The sequence below is a fragment of the Oncorhynchus gorbuscha genome, linkage group LG09, assembly GCF_021184085.1.
Source record: "Oncorhynchus gorbuscha isolate QuinsamMale2020 ecotype Even-year linkage group LG09, OgorEven_v1.0, whole genome shotgun sequence".
Taxonomy (NCBI): Eukaryota; Metazoa; Chordata; class Actinopteri; order Salmoniformes; family Salmonidae; genus Oncorhynchus; species Oncorhynchus gorbuscha.
Genome location: NC_060181.1, coordinates 60355090 through 60375375, shown reverse-complemented (window position 1 = coordinate 60375375; position 20286 = coordinate 60355090). Strand labels below are relative to the sequence as shown.

Sequence of the window (20286 nt, the reverse complement as noted above, 5' to 3'; positions counted from 1 at the left end):
AGGGTCCAGAGAATGCAGTCCCATCCATCCATTCTAACTCCCCATCTGTCTTTGCCCCACAGGAGACAACGGCCTGGGCATCAGTATCATAGGGATGGGAGTGGGAGCTGACCAGGGCCTGGAGAAACTAGGAATCTTTGTGAAGACCATTTCTGAGCGTGGAGCAGCTGAACGGGATGGCAGGTGATGCCCCTGCCTTTGGGGAAACGCGCTCCGCTCCACTGTGCTTAACCGAACAATTACAGTTTTAACCTTGGCATTTAAAATGTGTTGTGAATTATAGGCGTATCACGATGATCCACAACGCTGGAAGAATTTGTGCATTTCAAAGAAATTAAGGAAAAGCGTCACTATAACATAGTTACAGTACATTTCTCAAATATCCTCCCCTGTTGATTACACTCCCTCTTTCTAACATACAGTATGTCTCAAATGTCTTTCCTTATGATTGCATTTTGTCCTTTCCAACTAGAATCCAGGTGAATGACCAGATAGTGGAGGTGGATGGGATCAGTCTGGTAGGAGTGACCCAGCTGTTTGCTGCTACAGTTCTGAAGAACACTAAAGGAACAGTCAGGTGAGCTCAGAGTCCAGCTCTAATAGACCTTTTGATAGAATGGCGCCGGAGGAGATGGCTGCCGTTTTACGGGCTCCAAACCAATTCTGCTATTGTGTGTTTCTTTTTGATGCTGTTATTTGTAACTTATTTTGTACATTACGTATTTTGCCACTGTCTCTTATGACCGAAAAGAGCTTCTGGATATCAGAACAGTGATTACTCACCTCGTACTGGACGAAGATCTTTTCTTTAACGAGTCGAACACAAAGGATTTACTTCAAACACCTGACATGGCCCAAATCCCCATCATTCATATGAGAAAGAGACAAAGATATCAGGGACGTAGGTCAAGGGGCCTTGTAAGGATCCGATGGCGAGTGTGTAATCTGCCTCTACCATCAGTCCTATTAGCCAACGTACAATCATTGGATAACAAAATAGATGAGCTACGATCACAAATATACTACCAACGGGACATTAAAAAATGTAATGATTTATTGTTCACCGAGTCGTGGCTGAACGACAACATGGATAACATACAGCTTCGTAGCTGTAAGCTAACAAGAAAATGCTCACCCGGAGGCGGCGCTCCTATTGGCTGGGGACTTAAATGCAGGGAAACTTAATTCCGTTTTACCTCATTTCTACCAGCATGTTACATGTGCAACCAACTCGAGGCCACCTTTACTCCACACAGAGAGGCCTACAAAGCAATCCCTCGCCCCCCATTTGGCAAATCTGACCATAACTCTATCCTCCTGATTCCTGCTTACAAGCAAAAACTAAAACAGGGAGTACCAGTGACTCACTCAATACAGAAGTGGTCAGATGACACAAATGCTACGCTACAGGACTCTTTTGCTAGCACAGACTGGAATATGTTCCGGGATTCTTCCGACGGCATTGAGGAGAACACCACATCAGTCACTGCCTTCATCAATAAGTGCATCGACGACGTCGTCCCCACAGTGACTGTACGTACATCCCCCAACCAGAAGCCATGGATTACAAGCAACATCCATACTGAGCTAAAGGGTAGTGCTTCCGCTTTCAAGGAGCAGGACACTAACCCGGACGCTTATAACCTTCAAACAGACAAGCATCAATACAGGACTAAGATTGAATTCTACTACACCGGCTCCGATGCTCGCTGGATGGGACAGGGCTTGCAAACTATTAGGGACTACAAAGGGAAGCACAGCCCCCTCACATTGACTGTACCGGTACCCCCAGTATATAGCCTCGTTACTGTTATTTTATTGTTGCTCTTTATTTATTTGTTCTTTTTTTCTTTCTTTTTTGACTTTGTTTATACTTTGTTTATACTTCAGTTTTATTTAGTAAATACTTAACACTTATTTTTCTTTAAACTGCATTGGTTAAGGGCTTGTAAGTAAGCATTTCACTGTAAGGTCTACACCTGTTGTATTCTACGCACGTGACAAATAAAACGTGAGCTGATTTGATTTTGAAATAAGTCGTAATCATCCTAGGTGTGGCTAGCCTCGCCCCCAGAGTTCTAGGTTGCCTGGCAACACGAGATTAAGGTGTGACAGTAATGGAACGTCCCACAAAATACCTCATAGCTTTCTTCAAGTGATATGGTATGACTGGAGAAAAATAAATATCCTTGAGGAATGTCGAAATATTGAATAAATCGGTTGGTTTTTATTATTGTCTACTGCAAGTGCCTCAGGCCTCCACACAGAGAGTAGCCCACATGGGACATGGGTGAATATGTTAATGATTTACTGTACACAATTGAAACGAGAGCACACACACACTCTAGGAAAAGTTCAATAAACAGGCTTCACCCGTTTGCCTTACATTACGACGACTCATATCAGTATGAGCCCGCTATTATGATTGAAACTACGCTGGTATGCCAAGACTTAGAGCAAAGGACATAAAATCGACTAGGCAATGTGTCTGCCAGATACTAAGGCGTCTGCTAGTACTACCACTCTCCACACTGACCCACTGCACTCTCACACAAACAGCTTCCTGATTGGCCGGGAGAAGCCGGGGGCGCAGAGCGAGGTGGCACGTCTGATCAGTGAGACCCTGGAGCAGGAGAAGAGCGAGCAGCAGCACCTGGACGACCCCTATGAACAGTCCACTGAGGAGGTGAGTCACCTGGCCCGTTGGTTAGCCCAATCCAGTTACACTCCATCCGGGAAGGGAGCAGTGAGTAACCCTGGTGCTGTGTGGGTGGGGTGGCTGCTGGAGCCTGCTGGAATTGTGCAATGTTTGCTTTTCAAAAGCACAGGCAACCACAGGCCTTTATTTGTAGAAGGAACTGGGCATGAAAAGGTAGGGCTCCTTGAAAAGAGACAAAGCTTAAACCTATTGGATCTTTTAAAAGGCGATATACACTGATTATACAAAACATTATGATCCCCTGCCCTTTCCATGACATAGACTGACCAGGTGAAAGCTATGATGCCTTATTGATGTCACGTTAAATCCACTTCAATCAGTTTAGATGAAGGGGAGGAGACAAGCTAAAGAAGGATTTTTAAGCCTTGAGACAATTGAGACATGGATTGTGTATGTGTGCCATTCAGAGGGTGAATGGGCAAGACAAAAGATTTTAGTGCCTTTGAACGGGGTATGGTAGTAGGTGCCAGATGCACCGGTTTGTTTTAAGAACTGCAATGCTGCTGGGTTTTTCACGCTCAACAGTTTCCCGTGTGTGTCAAGAATGTTCCACCACCCAAAGGACATCCAGCCAGCTTGACACAACTGTGGGAAGCATTGGAGTCAACATCCAAGTGGAACGCTTCCGACACCTTGTAGAGGCCATGCCCAGACGAATTGAGGCTGTTCTGAGGGCAAAAGGGGGGAGGTTGCAACTCAATATTAGGAAGGTGGTGTTAATGTTTTGTACACGCATTGTGGAGCATATCATGTAGATACAGTGCATTTGGAAACTATTCAGGCCCCTTGACTTTTTCCACTTTTTGTTACGTTACAGCCTTATTAAGAAATGTATTCCATTGTTTTTTCCCCTCATCAATCTGCACTCAATACACCATCATGACAAAGCAAAACAGGTTTTTAGAATTGTTTGCAAATGTAAGTATTCAGACCCTTTACTCGGTACTTTGAAGCACCTTTGAAAGTGATTTACAGCCTCAAGCTACAAGCTTGGCATACCTGTATTTGGGGAGTTTCTCCCATTCTTCTCTACAGATCCTCTCAAGCTCTGTCAGGTTGGATGGGGAGCATCACTGCACAGCTATTTTCAGGTCTATCCAGAGATGTTAGATCGGGTTCAAGTCCGGGCTCTGTCTGGGCCACTCAAGGACATTCAAAGACTTGTCCCGAAGCTACTTCTGGGCTGTGTGCATAGGGTAGTTATCCTGTTGGAAGGTAAACTTTTGTCCTTTAATCAAGGATCTCTCTGTGCTTTTCTCCATTCATCTTTCCCTCGATCCTGACTAGTCTCCCAGCCCCTGCTGCTGAAAAACATCCCCGCAGCATGATGTTGCCTCCACCATGCTTCACCGTAGGGATGGTGCCAGGTATCCTCCAGACGTGACTCTTGGCAAAGAGTTCAATCTTGGTTTCATCAGACCAGAGAATCTTGTTTCTCATGGTCTGAGTCCTTTAGGTGCTGTTTGGCAAACTCCAAGTGGGCTGTCATGTGTGTTTTACTGAGGAGTGGCATCTGTCTGGCCACTCTACCATAAAGGCCTGATTGGTGGAGTGTTGCAGAGATTGTTGTCCTTCTGGAAGATTCTCCCATCTCCACAGAGTAACTCTGGAGCTCAGTCAGAGTGACCATCGGGTTCTTGGTCACCTCTCTGACCAAGGCCCTTCTCCCCCGATTGCTCAGTTTGGCCGGGCGGAGGTGGTTCCAAACTTCTTCCATTTAAAAATGATGGAGGCCACTGTGTTCTTGGGGACCTTGAATGCTGCAGAAATGTTTTGGTACCCTTCCCCAGATCTGTGCCCCGACACAATCCTGTCATGGAATTGTCATTCGACAATTGGTTCTTGTCTGACATGCACTGTGAACTGTGGGAACTTGTATAGACAGGTGTGTGCCTTTCCAAATCATGTCCAATGAATTTAATTTACTACAGGTGGACTCCAATCAAGTTGTAGAAACATCTCAGGGATGATCAATGGAAACAGGATGCGCCTGAGCTAAATTTAAACTATCAAAGCAAAGGGTCTGAATACTTATGTAAATATGGTGTTTCTGTTTTTTATTTTGAGTAAACGTGCAAACATTTCTAAAACCCTGTTTTTGTTTTGTCATTATGGGGTATTGTGTGTAGATTGAGGGAACAAACATATTTTAACCCATTTTAGAATATGGCTGTAACATAACAAAATCTGGAAAAAGTAAAGTGGTCTGAATACTTTCCGAATGCCGGCCTACTCCTGTCCAAGGAGCTGTTGGTCGTGGTGAACAAATTTGGCCATTTCAATATGGGTATGCAATTAATCTGTGCAGTAGTGATGGGGCTTTTTGTTGTTTTTTTCTAAATGTGTGGTGGCTCATGTTTGGGGTTGTGTGTGTGTGTGTGTGTGTGTGTGTGTGTGTGTGTGTGTGTGTGTGTGTGTGTGTGTGTGTGTGTGTGTGTGTGTGTGTGTGTGTGTGTGTGTGTGTGTGTGTGTGTGTGTGTGTGTGTGTGTGTGTGTGTGTGTGTGTGTGTGATGAAACATGTTGATGAGCAGAAGATATGAATTTCCTGTTGATACAGGCCTCCTGCTGAGCTCTCTGCAGGCTACCACGGTAACACTGAGATATGATGTAGTGATTACCCATACCTCTCCCCTGGGCTCCAAGCCGAGCTGCTGGGCGCCACGTGGGCAGGTGATTGGCTGCGTGATTGTGTGGTTGTGGTTGTTTTGTGTTTCAGGAGGAGCACTATGAGGAAGAGGAGGGAGGTATCCTAGGGTCTAGTTTCTCCGGCGGAAGGCCAGTGGAGGTGTTTGACCTGCCGAAGACCGAGGCCATGTTCATGCCCTCCAACGTGGACTCCACACAGATGGGCTTCAAATTCAAGGAGGTATTTCTAATGTTAAAATTATCACAAGTTTACAGTTTGGTGGCTGTGTAATTATGTGTGTGATATGTGCTTGTTTTTGTTGCTTAAATGGTTTCTTTCTTTACCCTAGCTCCAGCTGAAACACAACACAGCAACAGCTGAAATAAACCAACTGAAGGAAAAGGTAGGTCAATCTGAAGAACAAACGATTGTTTTATAAACACGAGAACTTATGGATAAATGCTTGGAGCGTAAGCTGACGCCAGCCCGGTGACTAACCATAAATGTCATCAGTCACACTGTCTGTCTCTGCCTGTCAGTCACCTGAATGACCGTAATGATTTGAATATGTTGATTGTACTAGTAGACGAGAAGCCCTTACGTTTAGGTAGTAAAAATACCTTTCACTCTTCCTTCACAGCTAAGGGTGTCTGAGGAGGACAAAGCATCCAAGGAGTCCATGGAGGTTGAGTTGGAGCAGAAGATTGAGGAGAATAACGAGAAGATGTTGAAGCTGGAGAAGTACTGGCTGGAGGCCCAGGCTCTGTGTAAAACTGTCAACAAGCAACTGTCGGAGACCCAGAGCCAGTACGGGACGCTGGACAAGAAATACAACAAGGCCAAGAAACTGCTCAAAGACTACCAGCAGAAGTGAGTTTTTTTATTTCACCTTTATTTAACCAGGTAAGCCAGTTGAGAACAAGTTCTCATTTACAATTGCGACCTGGCCAAGATAAAGCACAGCAGTCCGACACATACAACAACACAGAGTTACACATGGAGTAAACAAACATACAGTAGAAAAAAGAAGTGTATATATACAGTGTGTGCAAATGAGGTAAGATAAGGGAGGTAAAGGCAAGAAATAGACCATGGTGGCGATGTAATTACAATATAGCAATTAAACACTGGAATGGTAGATGTGCAGAAGATGAATGTGCAAGTAGAGATACTGGGGTGCAAAGGAGCAAGATAAATAAACAAATACAGTATGGGGATGAGGTAGTTGGATGGGCTGTTTACAGATGAACTATGTACAGGTGCAGTGATCTGTGAGCTGCTCTGACAGCTGGTGCTTAAAGCTAGTGAGGGAGACATGAGTCATCCGTTTCAGTGATTTTTGCAGTTGGTTTTGCAGTTCGAGTTGAGTTCACTAAGTTAGACGTGCATTTTTTCATTATTTAGAAGTCGCTACTTCAGCTAAGTAAGTTTCTGTGTTGACCAGGCCGAAGGCTTCCTTCCACTATGCTGAGTCATGTTGTGTAGAAAGTAAAATATGTTTAAACGTCAGTGGAATGATTTCTGAAGTTTAATGCTCTGATTCCTTTCCAGGGAGATTGACTTTGTGAAGAAGGAGGAGGAGATGAGGAAAGTTCTAGACGAGAAGGATCGATGGTACAAGGAGCAGTTTGAAAGCCTGCAGGACAGGGTATGAGGGACATATTGGAATAAAGAGACTTCAACATTAGAACAGACCGAGTGGAGAAGAAGTTGACTGGCCATTCTGTGGTTCTCTCTTCAGATAGCGGTCCTAGAGGGCAGCGGTCCACCTGCTGACCGTGAAGAGACCCAGGCGGGTCAGGACTCTGCTGTGGAGAGGAGACGGAGCAGCCAGGGGAGTGAAGGCCCTCTCATCAACACACAGTCAGTGGACTCTCTAGCGCTAGGTAGGGCTCCAATGTACACTTGACGAACAGGATAGAAGCCACCTATTATTTACTACCACTGGAAAGCGTGACTCCCTCTGTGACTCCCTCTGTGACTCCCTCTGTGACTCCCTCTGTGACTCGCTCTGTGACTGCTCTGTGACTCCCTCTGTGACTCCCTCTGTGACTCCCTCTGTGACTCCCTCTGTGACTCCCTCTGTGACTCGCTCTGTGACTGCCTCTGTGACTGCCTCTGTGACTGTCTCCGAACACCAGTATGTCTGAGAATAGGGTACAGTTTGCCTTATTTTGTGTTTACTGAGCTGTTTTGTCTCTCCTCCACAGATACAGACTGGAGCGAGCTGGTTCCGGAGACTGAGCGCTTGGACACCAGTGCACACAAAGCCAAGTGCCTACTGGCCCCAAGGAGGAATCGTCCGTCTCGCAACAAACGGAAGGAGAACCTCGTCATGTCCCCTTACCACTCACAGGTCAGCTCAGAAAGTTCTCTCATTCATTTTGAAAACAATTTCAGGGTTCAATAGTACTAGCTCTTTCAAAGATTTCTTCTTCCGCAATCTCTTTCTATGGATGCATGTTCAATATCAATATTCACATGTTCCATCTCCGAGCCACTGTTTGTCTGCTCAATTCACTGCTGACTGTTTTTCTCCTCCAGGAGAATGATGAGGAGGAGGAGGAGGAGGAGGACTCTGCCAGCAGGAAGAGGTGCATCCAGGAGAGCCTGTCCCTGCCCGGGCCCATCTGCTGTCCTAGGAACGGCCAGAGGGACGACACCCCCGAGGCTGCGAGGAGCAAGTTGAAGCTCTCCAGCAGCCCCTCCCTGCCCCCGTCCCAGAGAGATAGTGTCGAAAGCGGGGGCAGTCCTTCCCTGTCCCCGCCGAAAGACACCTCTTCGCCCTCGCCACACTCCCCCTCAGGGTTCCTTCGCAACGTCAAGAAGAGGGAGTCCAAGGGGAAGGGCAAGGAGCTCAAAGGTACCGCCATTAATCTGCTACCCACAATATGCTGTTTACACAGTACATTTATAAAACAAGTTGTTGCTGCTACCTCCACTGACTGTCACCATATTGATATGCCTCTTACTGGCTCTCTGCTTGTGGCAGTTCATTACTTTGTAAAAAAAAAATGGACTCTGTTACAGATGAGACAAATGAGAGTTCTTCCGTCGGAAAACCCAAAAAGACGATTTTTGGGTAAGTGCCTGTAATAAAGATTAGTTTCCAGTTTGACAGTCCTGTTAGTCCCTGCGCAATCTACAGCTTTTGAATAACCAACAGTGGCCTTCGGAAGTCTGGTGGCAAAGGGAAGAAACATGACAAGGAGGCGATGCGAGCATCTCTGGACAGCAGGTATGTCATGCTACCAGGCTGACTGTTTCACCACATCCTAGATACGTCACCACAGTACACTCACAGCTCTGCTAGCAGAGGACCTTTCTCCTATTAAAGGGACAATATATAACTTGGAGACTTTTATTTTTCTTTATTTTCCTAATGTCCAGGGGTTCTGCCGAGCTCCTGGAGGAATCTGGGGGAAACTTGTCCCCTTCTGAGTCCATGACCTCTATTCCCACCTGTATGCCTTTCTCCTGGTTTGGGGACCGAGATAGGGACAAGGAGCCTTCGTCCACCAGCAGCAGCCTACCATACGTAGCCACTGAGACCAGCAGTGAGCAGAGCCAGGACCGCAAGAACAAAGTGAGCACACACACACACACAGTGCCAACTCCATTAAAAGACAGAACGAAAAAGCTCTCATCATCTAGACATCTTTGTCCAAGGGGTAGAGATTTTCAGTCACTTCAGAATCACAAGAAACAAACGGAAGCAGAACATATAAAGGAATGATTGCATTAGGACATTTTACTGTAATGAAAAATATAGCCGGGATTCGAATTACATTTCATTTGCTACTACTAAGTGGAATAAAAGAAGTCCTGTGTCACTGAACTGACCCCTCTGTCATTTCCTGACCGTTTCATGGTGAGTTGGCCAGTAATAAGCCAGTGATTCATTGGTCAGTAATCCACTGTTTAAAGCAGGTTTTTGCTCTGCATGGAAATACCACATTCAGTCAAGAGATGTGTAGCAGCCGGCCGGTAACGTTTATCCCAGAGCGTGACGATGACATTGCTGTGGAGTGGCTGTTCTGTCTCCTATAGCTCCTCCCATTCAGGAAGAGAGCAGAACAGGGTTGCACTGCTGCTGCTCCTGCTGCCGCCTGTGGAACCATATGGGGGCCGTGGTTGCGTCCCAAATGTCACCCTATTCCTCTATGGGCCCTGGTCAAAAGTAGTGCACTATATAGGGAACAGGGTGCCATTTGAGACAATACCCCGTCATTAATCTGAGAGCAAGAGGAGGAGGAGGAGGAGGATTCACTGGCATTTTCAATGGCTTAGCAACCAGATAATTATCCCCATTAAATGCATTTGCACAAATAGGCCTGAGTAATTCCCAACCAGGCTGCCTGGGGAGTAGACGGAGGCCAACAGCACAAGGGCTGTGGGGAGTGGGCGATGTGTGACACAAACAGAGCCTCCCCTGGTTCCTCTGGCTGGAATTCTACTCTGTGTGGTCCCGTGGGAGCTAGAGGTGGGTGTCAACCCCAGTGTACAGTATGGAGAACGACATGACAATCTCTCCAACCGTTCTTCTTTTAAACAGACAAATCTCTCCTGGTCCTCTTTATTCAGTCGCTCGTTAGATTTGGTACAGTATGATTTCCTTTTTACAACCCCAGTCTTAGAGCTGGTAGATTAGAACTAACCAGTCATCTAGTTTAGTGTTGTGATAGTTCATTTCACATCTAGATTGTACTAATAACCCAACATTGATTTGTGGTGTTGTAGTGGAATTGGGTTTTGTGGTAGTGTGTCAAGCACTTACAGTGCCCTCAGAAAGTATTCACACCCCTTGACTTTTCCCCTCGTTTTGTTGTGTTACAGCCTGGATTTAAAATGGATTTACATTTAAATGTTTGTGTCTACACACCAATACACCAGAATGTCAAAGTGGAATTATGTTTTTCCAAATGTTTACAAAAGATGTCTTGAGTCAATAAGTATTCAACCCCTTTGTTATGACAAGCCTAAATAGGTTCCGGAGTAAAAATGTGCTTAACAAGTCACAGAGTAAGTTGCATGGACTTAGTCTGTGTGCAATAATAGTGTTTAACGTGATTTTTGAATGTCTACCTCACACATACAATTATCTCTAAGGCACTTCAGTCAAACAGTGAAATTCAAACACAGATTCAACCATGAGGCCAATGGTGACTTTAAAACAGTTACAGAGTTTAATGGCTGGGATAGGAGAGAACTGAGAATAGATCCACAACATTGTAGTTACTCCACAATATTAACCTAATTGACAGAGCGAAAAGAAGGAATCCTGTACAGAATAAAAAATATTCCAAAACATGCATCCTGTTTGCAACAACATCACTAAAGTAATACTGTAAAAAATGTGGCGAAGCAATTCACTTTTTGTCCTCAATACAAAGTGTTATGTTTGGGGTAAATCCAATACAACACATTACTGAGTACCACTATCCATATTTTCAAGCATAATGGTGACCTCATTATGTTACGGGTATGCTTGTGATCGTTAAGGACTGGGGAGTTTTTCAGGATAAAAATAAATGGAATGGCGCTAAGCAGAGGTAAAATCATAGGAAAATCTGGTTCATTCTGCTTTCCATCAGACACTGGGAGATTAATTCACCTTTCAGCAGGACTATAATCTAAAACACAAGGTCAAATCTACGCTGGAGTTGCTTACCAAGAAGACTGTGAATGTACCTGAGTGTCCTAGTTAAATAGATTGTCTTCTACTTACATCTAAGGCAAGACCTGAAAATGGTTGTCTAGCAATGATCAGCAACCAATTTGACAGAGCTTGAAGAAATGGGCAAATGTTGCACAATCCGGGTGTGGAAAGCTCTTAGATACTTATGCAGAACGACTCACAGCTGTGATGCCAAAGGTGCTTCTACAAAGTATTGACTCAGGGGTGTGAATACTTATGTAAATGAGATATTTCTGCATTTAATTTTCAATAAATGTGCAAATATTTTTGTTTTATGAGGTATTGTCTAAGATGAGTGAGAATGTTGAATTTGAATTCAGGCTGTGACACAACAAAATGTGTGATTACTTTCTGAAGGCACTGTAAATCTAACTTCAAATTTATGCTTCCTCGCCGTACCTTTCATATCACACATGATATGATGAATATTATCAGTTCGGAATTTATCACAAATGATTGAAAAACGTACTCTTGATACAGTACCACAAAGGTTTTTCGAGTGCTGCTGTTAGTGCTGTACCAATAGAAATTGTGTGTCATCATTGTCGTAGTTGAAGTCGTTTTGTCATGATAGCAATTCTGTCGAGTTATGTTTGCCTTGAGCTCACTTGGTAATCCAGTTTGATTTATGAATGTGAAATCATTGACCTGATATCTTCTTCTTCCCGTCTGTTATGATGCAGATGCATTTTGACACAGTATTCCCAGTGTTGATATCACCATAGACCAAATCATGTCAATGATAATCCCTATTTAATTCTCAACCTCAATTTCCACGTTTACAGTACAACTGCTGATCGTCTTCCTCCCTAGAGCTTTAGCCCACTGAACTGTTGTTTACCCACCCATGTGTTTGTCTAGTTAATGCGTTCTTCCTTGTTTCCTCCTTGTTCCACTCCTCTAGAGTTTGTCAGTCATAGATGATTCGAACCTTGGCAGCCCCAGTTCAGACATCTCAGGCTTAGTTGCAGAGCCCAATCTGCCTGGGCGCTCACATACTTTAGTCTTCTCGTCCAATGAGGTGAGTGTTCTCTCTCTTTGTTCCACAAACCCCTGTGCGGGATGGTGCTGCTCTCAGATTTCTCTGAAAGGGGACAGTCTCAAGCATGCTTTTTGAGTTTTACCCCCCTTGCGGCTGTGATGATGGAGTCGTGAGTGACCACCGGAGAAGGACGTTGCATGTGTGTGCTGAGGTTGTCTGTGTGGTGTTAAATCAAGTGTCTTTAGCTTTGGGTCCTTGTTGTGCTACTACCAGCTGAACTAGCAGTAGAGGCTACTTAGTTACTCCAGTGGTCTTCCATTTTTCTCATCGGCCTTAGAACAGGGATCATCAACTAGATACAGCCACAAGACAATGTAAAGACAAGACAATTTGTTTGACTTGAGCGGATGGTCGGTGGGGCGGAACATAATTACAAATCATATGTAGAAGCCCAAACAGAAATCACATTTGACTAAAACATGAATCATGTCAAACCTTGCTTACATTTGCATATGATTACGTGTATTTCTAATATGCGTGGAGGTACTTGGGAACAGATTTCCCAAATTAAAAATCACTTGGAGCTGATTTCCTGGTGTTTTTACAGTCTTATGTCCAACAATGATCATTTAAAATTCACAACAACAACAAAAGATATGTTTGGGGGCCAAATACAACCACACCGCAGGCCGTCCGCCAGTTGGGGAACCCTGCCATAAAATGATCTGTGCCGCTCCTGTGTCTGTTTAGTGGAGCTCGTCTTACATTCCTTTTCATATGGTTCTGGATTGTGTCTATAATTGTGTTTTATGACTGTTTGGCTTATCTTGTTGGGTGTTTCAGTGCTAGGATTTGACTCTAATAAACACTACACCTAAGCCCTGCCTACTATACTCAAACAAGCAGACGTATGCCAGGTAGAACTAAACAGACATGCTCCCGCCGCATGTTCTGGCCTGTTCCACTTAACAGAGTTGTGATAAACTCTGAATGGACCATTGGACACAGCTTTTTTTTTTTTATGTGATTTCAGTCACTGGATGTGCAATGCATGTACCAAATGCTTTGCACTGTGCCGTAGAGTTTTGATATTGTGTTTAAAACATGAATTTGCTATTTCATCCATTATACTGTGCTGTAGGTGAGTTTTTTTCGTTAGTTTTCTTGGGATGTCATGTGTTTCTTGGCGTTCCATAGAACCTGGATGACGAGCCAGTGCCCACGGGGAAGGAATATCAATGGCAGAACCGCCCTGTCTCCGAGTGGACCAATCAGCAAGTCTGTCACTGGTTGATGGGCATGAACATGGACCAATACACGCCCGAGTTCACCGCCAAGGGTGTGGATGGCCATCAGCTCATGCACCTGGACAGTGACAAGTTGAAGGTACGAGGGCATCACAAGCAACAAGACCACAGTTCAGAACTCATATGTAGGCCACACAGTTTCAGTCAGAAGGAAGAAAGTACAATGGAAGTGATTTTTCATATCATCCAAATGCAAGCGCTTCCATTTACAGCAGCGGTCAGGTTTATAAGCCATAGACTTCCACCTTATAGCCCCAAATAAACCGGCTGAATTCCACAATGATTTACACTAAAATGGTACATATGGAAAACGACACAATAAATGAGAGGATATTGTACGAAGTGTATATACATTTCATAGAGGTGTGTTCTAAAATGTGACCAGTGATGTTTGTCCCCTCAGGCTCTAGGTGTGTCCAGCCAAAGTGACCGGGCCACCATCAAGAAGAAGCTGAAGGACATGAGGAAGGCCCAGGAGAAGATGGAGAAACAGAGGGAGAAAAGGGGGAAGGAATCACGGCGCAGCGGGAGACTGCCTCCCAACACTGACTCTGTCTGCTGAGCTGCCCCAGAGGTGACCCACTCTCTCTCTCTCTCTCTCTCTCTCTGAACATAACCCAACACATTCTCCCTCAAGTGAGGCAGGACATCCAATGACCCTTGTATCTGTTCTGTTTCACATATAGGTCTACGTTATGGCCATCCACCTCAGTTCACCGCAGTTACTAAGAGAGCACTAAAGCAGTCACTCATCATGTGAGTTTATAATGACCAGTAACAATAATGTTAGAACACCAGTGTTGATTTACCAATTGGAAGAATCATCTGAAAATAGCCCGATTTGTCGTTGGCTATTGATACTTTTCCTAGTTTCCTAGTTTTGGGTTATTCACAAGAACACACGAGCTGGCTCTGCTTTATAATCAAATCAAACACTCTGACAGTCCTGTCGCATCATTGTGGTAGATTGGGGGGGGGGTGAAAGTGATACTGTAATGACAAGTGTTGGGGACATGACCAAAGGCAAAACCCAACATGTTTTTTTTTTACCTTTATAAAGCTATAGAAGCAGTAATTGTATCCCTTTTTGAGTTTCCAGATATGTAATTGCAGGATTTGTGTACATTTACCCATACAACAAGTGGAATGAGTTCAGTACTACTTTTTACATGTTTTATAGTGTATTTTTGCTAGCGTAACTTTCCTGTAGCCATGTACAGATATTGTGTTGCAGGAACTTTGTACAGTTGAGATAAAAGTACTATACAATCTTTTAAGCTTAAAAGGGTGACAAGGTTTTAGGTGTATAAATTAACATTTCTACATATCAATTAACTGAATAACTTTTAAAAAATCAAATTAAAGGTTCATCATTTTATAATACTTCTTCTACTAAGTAGAATAGCCACTAGGATGAAAACATCTTTGCTAAAAGCAAAAGAATCAAGTAACGACAACGTAAATGCTGTTTATATATATAACCCGTTCCCAACTGTGCCTGTTTTGAGAATGGATGTACTACTCCGTGGTCCTATTGAGCCGGAGAATTTGACGTGTTGCTGAAATGGTACCAAGACATGCAATATTATTCTACAGGGTGTGGGGTCCATGAGAACACAAGGTGTGTGTGTGTGCCTATGACAGTAAATCTGTTGAATAGCTTGCTGTCTTGTCAACATGAATGATGGGTGCATGTTAAGCAGCATAAAATAAACAAATTCTCACATTAGATTCTTTTGTGGGTGTATTTTGTGCTTTATTGGAAGGTCTAATGGTTTCCGCAATCATGAGATGGAAGTTCCACAACACTTGACAGATATAACACATCGGTTAGAACAAGTACTAACAATATTTTTATTTCTCTGATGTATCACTGGAGGACAAAGAAAACATGTACTTCTATACTGTCGAGATGATAAAATAATATTCCTTCAGCGATAGCGGAAGACATGGAAAAAAACCTCGTAGCTGCACAACTTTAATAACAAACATCTTCAGCCAGTGGAGAACACTCAGTATAAATAACAAGCAACATTCACTCTTTTTCCCCTTTCAGCAAAATGCTAGAAACCAAGCAATCCTTTCACGTAATAAACATGTCCGGTTTGAAATTAGCAACACTCCCACAAACGTATGGCACTAGAACTTCGCTAGTTATGTATCCATACAACCAGTAAAGGTGCAAAGGGTTTTGACCTATTGCTTCCCACAGTGGAACAGCTATCGCATCACTCACACAAAGCAATTCATGTACAGTAAGTCATCTAGCAAATGACACTAGTCTAACCAGGAGGCATCTAGGCCTAAAAACTACGGAACGTTGTCATGTCCTTGGGCTCCTTGCTTGGAACACACCAGTCGTCTGCCTCGTGCATGGTCTTGTAGTGCTTCCAGACTGACTTGTTGTAAACAGGAAGCCTCTCGATGGACTCCGTGGACAATGCCTGCACACAATGGGAGAAATGAGTTTCAAGTTACTCTGAAAAATATCAGCGCTTTTAACGTCTCGTTTTTGTGACTTACCCGGATATATATCACAGCATCGGTGCCATAGCCCTCCAGAGAGTACAGCTTCAAATCACCTTGGAAGTATCTGGCATATAATCGAGAGATGGGCAGGCCGTACCCATATCCAGCCTATAACAGAACAGATAAGAGAATGCTTACAATACTGTAATGAATATTAATACTATGAGCTCCTTGTTATAAAGTGGAAAGTCTCACCAGAGGGCTGCGTTGGCCGTCCATGCTGGGCGGGGGGGCGGTGGAGTAGGTGTAGGTGAACAGCCTCTCAATCTTCCTCAGAGGGACCCCTCCTCCGCGATCACTCACCTGGAAGAGTAAATAGCATCGACTGGAGACGCACTGATAAGCCTGATATGATATGGCGTCTTTCTAGCCATAAGAGAGGACAAATGAGAAGCAGCACTGCAGAGTAGTTGTACCTTGACTGTCAGGTCTTCACTCCCCAGGGCCACCTGGGCATGTACAGGAGGATAGTCCATAGAGTCGCCATACAACTCCATGGTGGCTCTCATGGCATTCTGGAGAGATTGAATCCACATTTAAGGTTACATTTTTCTCTCAGAACTTTAAAAAAATGGAAGCTCATAAGTCATGAATTTTGAAGTTTAAAAAATAAGGCATACCTTGAAAAGTTCAAATACCATGTGGTAGAGATGGGATGGCACATACACTACAGTCACTGGCTTTCCATCATCTTTCACTGTAGGGACAATTGGAAAATGAAGGAACTGTCATGCAATCATTTCAGAAAATACATGTAAATGCAGTCTAATATCATAAAAATGTCCACCAAGTTTATTATTATGCATAAGTCAGGAATGAAAACCAAACATTTACCATTGAATTGTTCCAGTACCAACTCAGGAGAGTTCATGTAATACCGATCACATAGGTTTCTTGCATTTTCATACGCATCTGGGGTAAAGGCAAAGCAGTTAGGAAAGTAATACTAAATTGTTGCCATCAATTTAGGCCTATTTCAGTTGTTTAAAATTGTGCAGCACTTACCCCTAACTACTTCAGTAACACTGCAGTGCGGATCAATACTGCCAATCTGTTTAGGATGCGCTGGGTTTACCCTCACCTTCCCACCAAAGAGCAGGGCTAAAATAGAAGACGTGCAAAACCGTCACCGCTAACATTTAACAGATGTTTATATAACGAGTTTGACAGCTCTGCGCCCGTTATTTGTCAATTTCTTTCAGATATTCTGGTCGTATGATGTAAGCTATTTTTCGCCTTAAAACAGAATGTCTTTAAACTACCAGAAACCGTTTCCATTTCAAATGTTCCTCTTCTGAGCAATGCTGTAGCTTTTGCTGTCAGTGTGGGTGCTATAACAGGTGACATGCTCACTGTGCTGGTTAAGCAGCATCCTGATGGATATTCTGCTCATGTAGAAGCGATCCAGGAAATACTGAACGTTCTGGCTGACGATGGGGTCTGTGCCATAGGTCTCCTTGTACTCCACAACCCCCTGGGCCATTGTCGGGATGACGTCATTGTGACGGTTTCGGATCTTTATAACAGCATCAGTGAAACTGTGTGAAGACAGACACCAAAAGGAATTATGATCCACAATGGGCCCCGTTTATATCAGTGATATGTCAGCATGAATAACGAAACGGGATTATAAATCTTACTCGTATGTTACTTTCTCATCATCGGCATCTTTCTCCTTGAACTCAATAATGTCTAGAAGACTTTGCATGTACCTAAAAAAAGAGAAAATGAACCAAATACATTGGTTAATCTATTCATAGGCCTGATGAAAATGCATAACAGGAGAAGATGGGAATCAGCCTGGTGGAATTTATTTCTGCATTCACCATCCTGCTTTACTGAAGTGAAATGCAATGGAATGGTAAAAGCAGCATTCAGGCTGGTTCCACAAGGCTAGATGGGGGTCCGTTGACAGTACTCACCAACTCTGTACCAACCGGACTGATGGAGTCTTTAGCAGATTATCAGGTAACAAGTTGATCTCCTTCATTATGTTTGCCAACCTCACAGGTAGCTCCTGTCTGAGGAATGCAAATGATGTTTTCTCGCATGCATTTTCACCAGACCCTGAATGTGGAACAGAACAAACATGACTGTTGGTTAGTTTGATGAAAGATATGAAACAGGTGAAGCAGCCATACAAAGCCTATGTGCCACATATCTCAATAAAGCTAGTCAACAGTTGGCTAAAGACATTGAAAATCAAGTACACTTACCGAAGTCCAAGAACTGTTTCATTGAGAGGGGAGAAGGGGAGAACCTGGAGTAGTAATCAATATGCTTTCCCATTGAAGCGGCGTTACTCATCAAGGCCCGTAGAATCCTCATTTTGATCGATTTAGCTCACAGTTGATAAACGGGCGTGGATAGAAATGATTCAGTTGACGGTGTTGAATAGCTGATTGCCCATGGCATTGTTGACATTGATGAACGCAGCGAGATATGTAGCTAAGCTAGCTACGTTACTAGCTAGCTTTTAACAGCTAGCTAGTTAGCTTAGGTAGCTTTTGTGAAGTTCGTTTGCATCCATCACGATCCACAATTAAACAATTAGGCTAGGTAACGGTTACAGTTTAGAATAAATGACAAAAGTTCAGTGGAGATAGCTAGCTTATTTAGCTAGCTAACGTTAGTACTCCAGCATGTCATTCATTCAAGTCGACTGGAACTGTTCGCAAACGTTCCTAAAAAGTGAGCTATTTACATTATCTTAAAACATGTATTTATACGTATTAGTTTAGCGTATTATAACGTTACTTTCTACATTGAACAACCCATATATCGCTTCAAGAATCATGCATTGGTTCTGTTGTGCTAGCTAACTTCCAGCAGCATGCTAGCAATCAAAATAAACACGAACGCGCTTCATCTTCTTCTTCGGTGGTGTTTTGTCGGTGGTTGGCATCCAACGTTATGGTGTATTACCGCCACCTACTGTACTAGAGTTTGGTCCATGATTCAGGGAAAAACGAAATCCTACCTGCCAGCCCTTTTTCTCTTAAAAAATATAAAATATTTGAGACTGTAGCTAATGAATTCCTCCACCCACTGCAAGGCCAACAGCATGGCCATCACACCTTTTTTTGTTGAAAATTTATAAAAATGTAAAACTGATACCTTATTTACATAAGTATTCAGACCCTTTGCTATCAGACTCAAAATTGATTGTCCTTGAGATGTTTCTACAACTTGATTGAAGTCCACCTGTGGTAAAATCAATTGATTGGACATGATTTTGAAAGGCCTGTCTATATAGGTTCCACAGTTGACAGTGCATGTCAGAGCCAAAACCAAGCCATGCGGTTGAAGGAATTGTCTGTAGAACGCTGAGACAGGATTGTAGCGAGGCACAGATCTGGGGAAAGGTACCAAAACATTTTTGCAGCATTGAAGGTCCCGAAGAATCCAGTGGCCTCCATAATTCTTATTTATTTATTTATTTATTTGAATTTTTACCCCATTTCCCCCCCAATTTCGTGGTATCCAATTGTTGTAGTAGCTACTATCTTGTCTCATCGCTACAACTCCCGTACGGGCTCGGGAGAGATTAAGGTTGAAAGTCATGCCTCCTCCGATACACGACCCAACCAAGCTGCACTGCTTCATAACACAGCCCGCATCCAACCGGAAGCCAGCAGCACCAATGTGTCGGAGGAAACACCGTGCCCCTGGCAACCTTGGTTAGCGCGCACGGCGCACCGGCCCGCCACAGGAGTAGCTGGTGCGCGATGAGACAAGGATATCCCTACCGGCCAACCCCTCCCTAACCCGGACAACGCTAGGCCAATTGTGCGTCGCCCCACGGACCTCCCGGTCGCGTCCGGTTACGACAGAGCCTGGGCGCGAACCCAGTACAGCGCCCTTAACCACTGCGCCACCCGGAAGGCCGGCCTCCATCATTCTTAAATGGATGAAGTCTGGAACTACCAAGACTCTTCTTAGAGCTGGCCGCCCGGCAAAACTGAGCAATTGGGGGAGAAGGTTCTTGGTCACCTCCCTGACCAAGGCCCTTCTCCCCCAATTGCTCAGTTTTGCCGGGCGGCTAGCTGAATATCACTTTGACAGAGCTCCAGAGTTCCTTTGTGGATATGGGAGAACCTTCCAGAAGGTTAACCATCTCCGCAGCACCCCAGCAATCAGGCCTTTATGGTTGAGTGGCCAGACGGAAGCCACTCTTCAGTAAAAGGCATATGACGGCCCGCTTGGAGTTTACCAAAAGGTACCTAATGACTCTCAGACCAACAAGATTCTCTGGTCAGATGAAACCAAGATCGAACTCTTTGGCCTGAATGCTAAGCATCACATCTGGAGGAAACATGGCACCATACCTACAGTGAAGCATGGTGGTGGCAGCATCCTGCTGTGGGGGATGTTTTTCAGCAGCAGTGACTGACACCAGTCAGGATCGAGGGAAAGATGAACGG

The 20286-nt window shown here is 44.1% G+C and overlaps 2 protein-coding genes across 5 annotated transcripts in view; one reads left to right on the top strand and one right to left on the bottom strand.

Moving 5' to 3' along the window:
- LOC124043861 (neurabin-1-like) overlaps positions 1-14679 on the top strand; it is a 43512-nt gene extending 28833 nt beyond the window's left edge. The window contains exons 4-21 of one of the 4 annotated variants that reach the window (XM_046362940.1): positions 63-183; positions 473-577; positions 2560-2686; positions 5437-5586; positions 5696-5749; positions 5987-6216; positions 6898-6994; positions 7088-7232; positions 7557-7702; positions 7891-8209; positions 8377-8428; positions 8513-8584; positions 8737-8932; positions 9902-9946; positions 11949-12065; positions 13224-13412; positions 13737-13907; positions 14020-14679. In XM_046362940.1, the coding sequence (XP_046218896.1) occupies positions 63-183; positions 473-577; positions 2560-2686; positions 5437-5586; positions 5696-5749; positions 5987-6216; positions 6898-6994; positions 7088-7232; positions 7557-7702; positions 7891-8209; positions 8377-8428; positions 8513-8584; positions 8737-8932; positions 9902-9946; positions 11949-12065; positions 13224-13412; positions 13737-13895 (2324 nt within the window). In that variant the 3' untranslated portion in view covers positions 13896-13907; positions 14020-14679. Of the gene's footprint in view, positions 1-62; positions 184-472; positions 578-2559; positions 2687-5436; positions 5587-5695; positions 5750-5986; positions 6217-6897; positions 6995-7087; positions 7233-7556; positions 7703-7890; positions 8210-8376; positions 8429-8512; positions 8585-8736; positions 8933-9901; positions 9947-11948; positions 12066-13223; positions 13413-13736 lie in introns of all 4 variants that reach the window. The other 3 variants (XM_046362939.1, XM_046362942.1, XM_046362943.1) reach the window with 3 other exon arrangements.
- Positions 14680-15064: 385 nt separating this feature from the next.
- Positions 15065-18758, bottom strand: pdk1 (pyruvate dehydrogenase kinase, isozyme 1). The gene is made up of 11 exons (XM_046362944.1): positions 18079-18758; positions 17785-17929; positions 17503-17574; positions 17216-17400; positions 16868-16963; positions 16697-16774; positions 16483-16559; positions 16279-16377; positions 16058-16165; positions 15857-15970; positions 15065-15777 (listed from the first exon to the last, which is right to left on the bottom strand). Exons 1-11 carry the CDS (start codon positions 18188-18190, stop codon positions 15637-15639), a joined length of 1227 nt encoding a protein of 408 aa, XP_046218900.1. The 5' UTR covers positions 18191-18758; the 3' UTR covers positions 15065-15636.
- Between the last annotated feature and the right edge of the window lie 1528 nt (positions 18759-20286).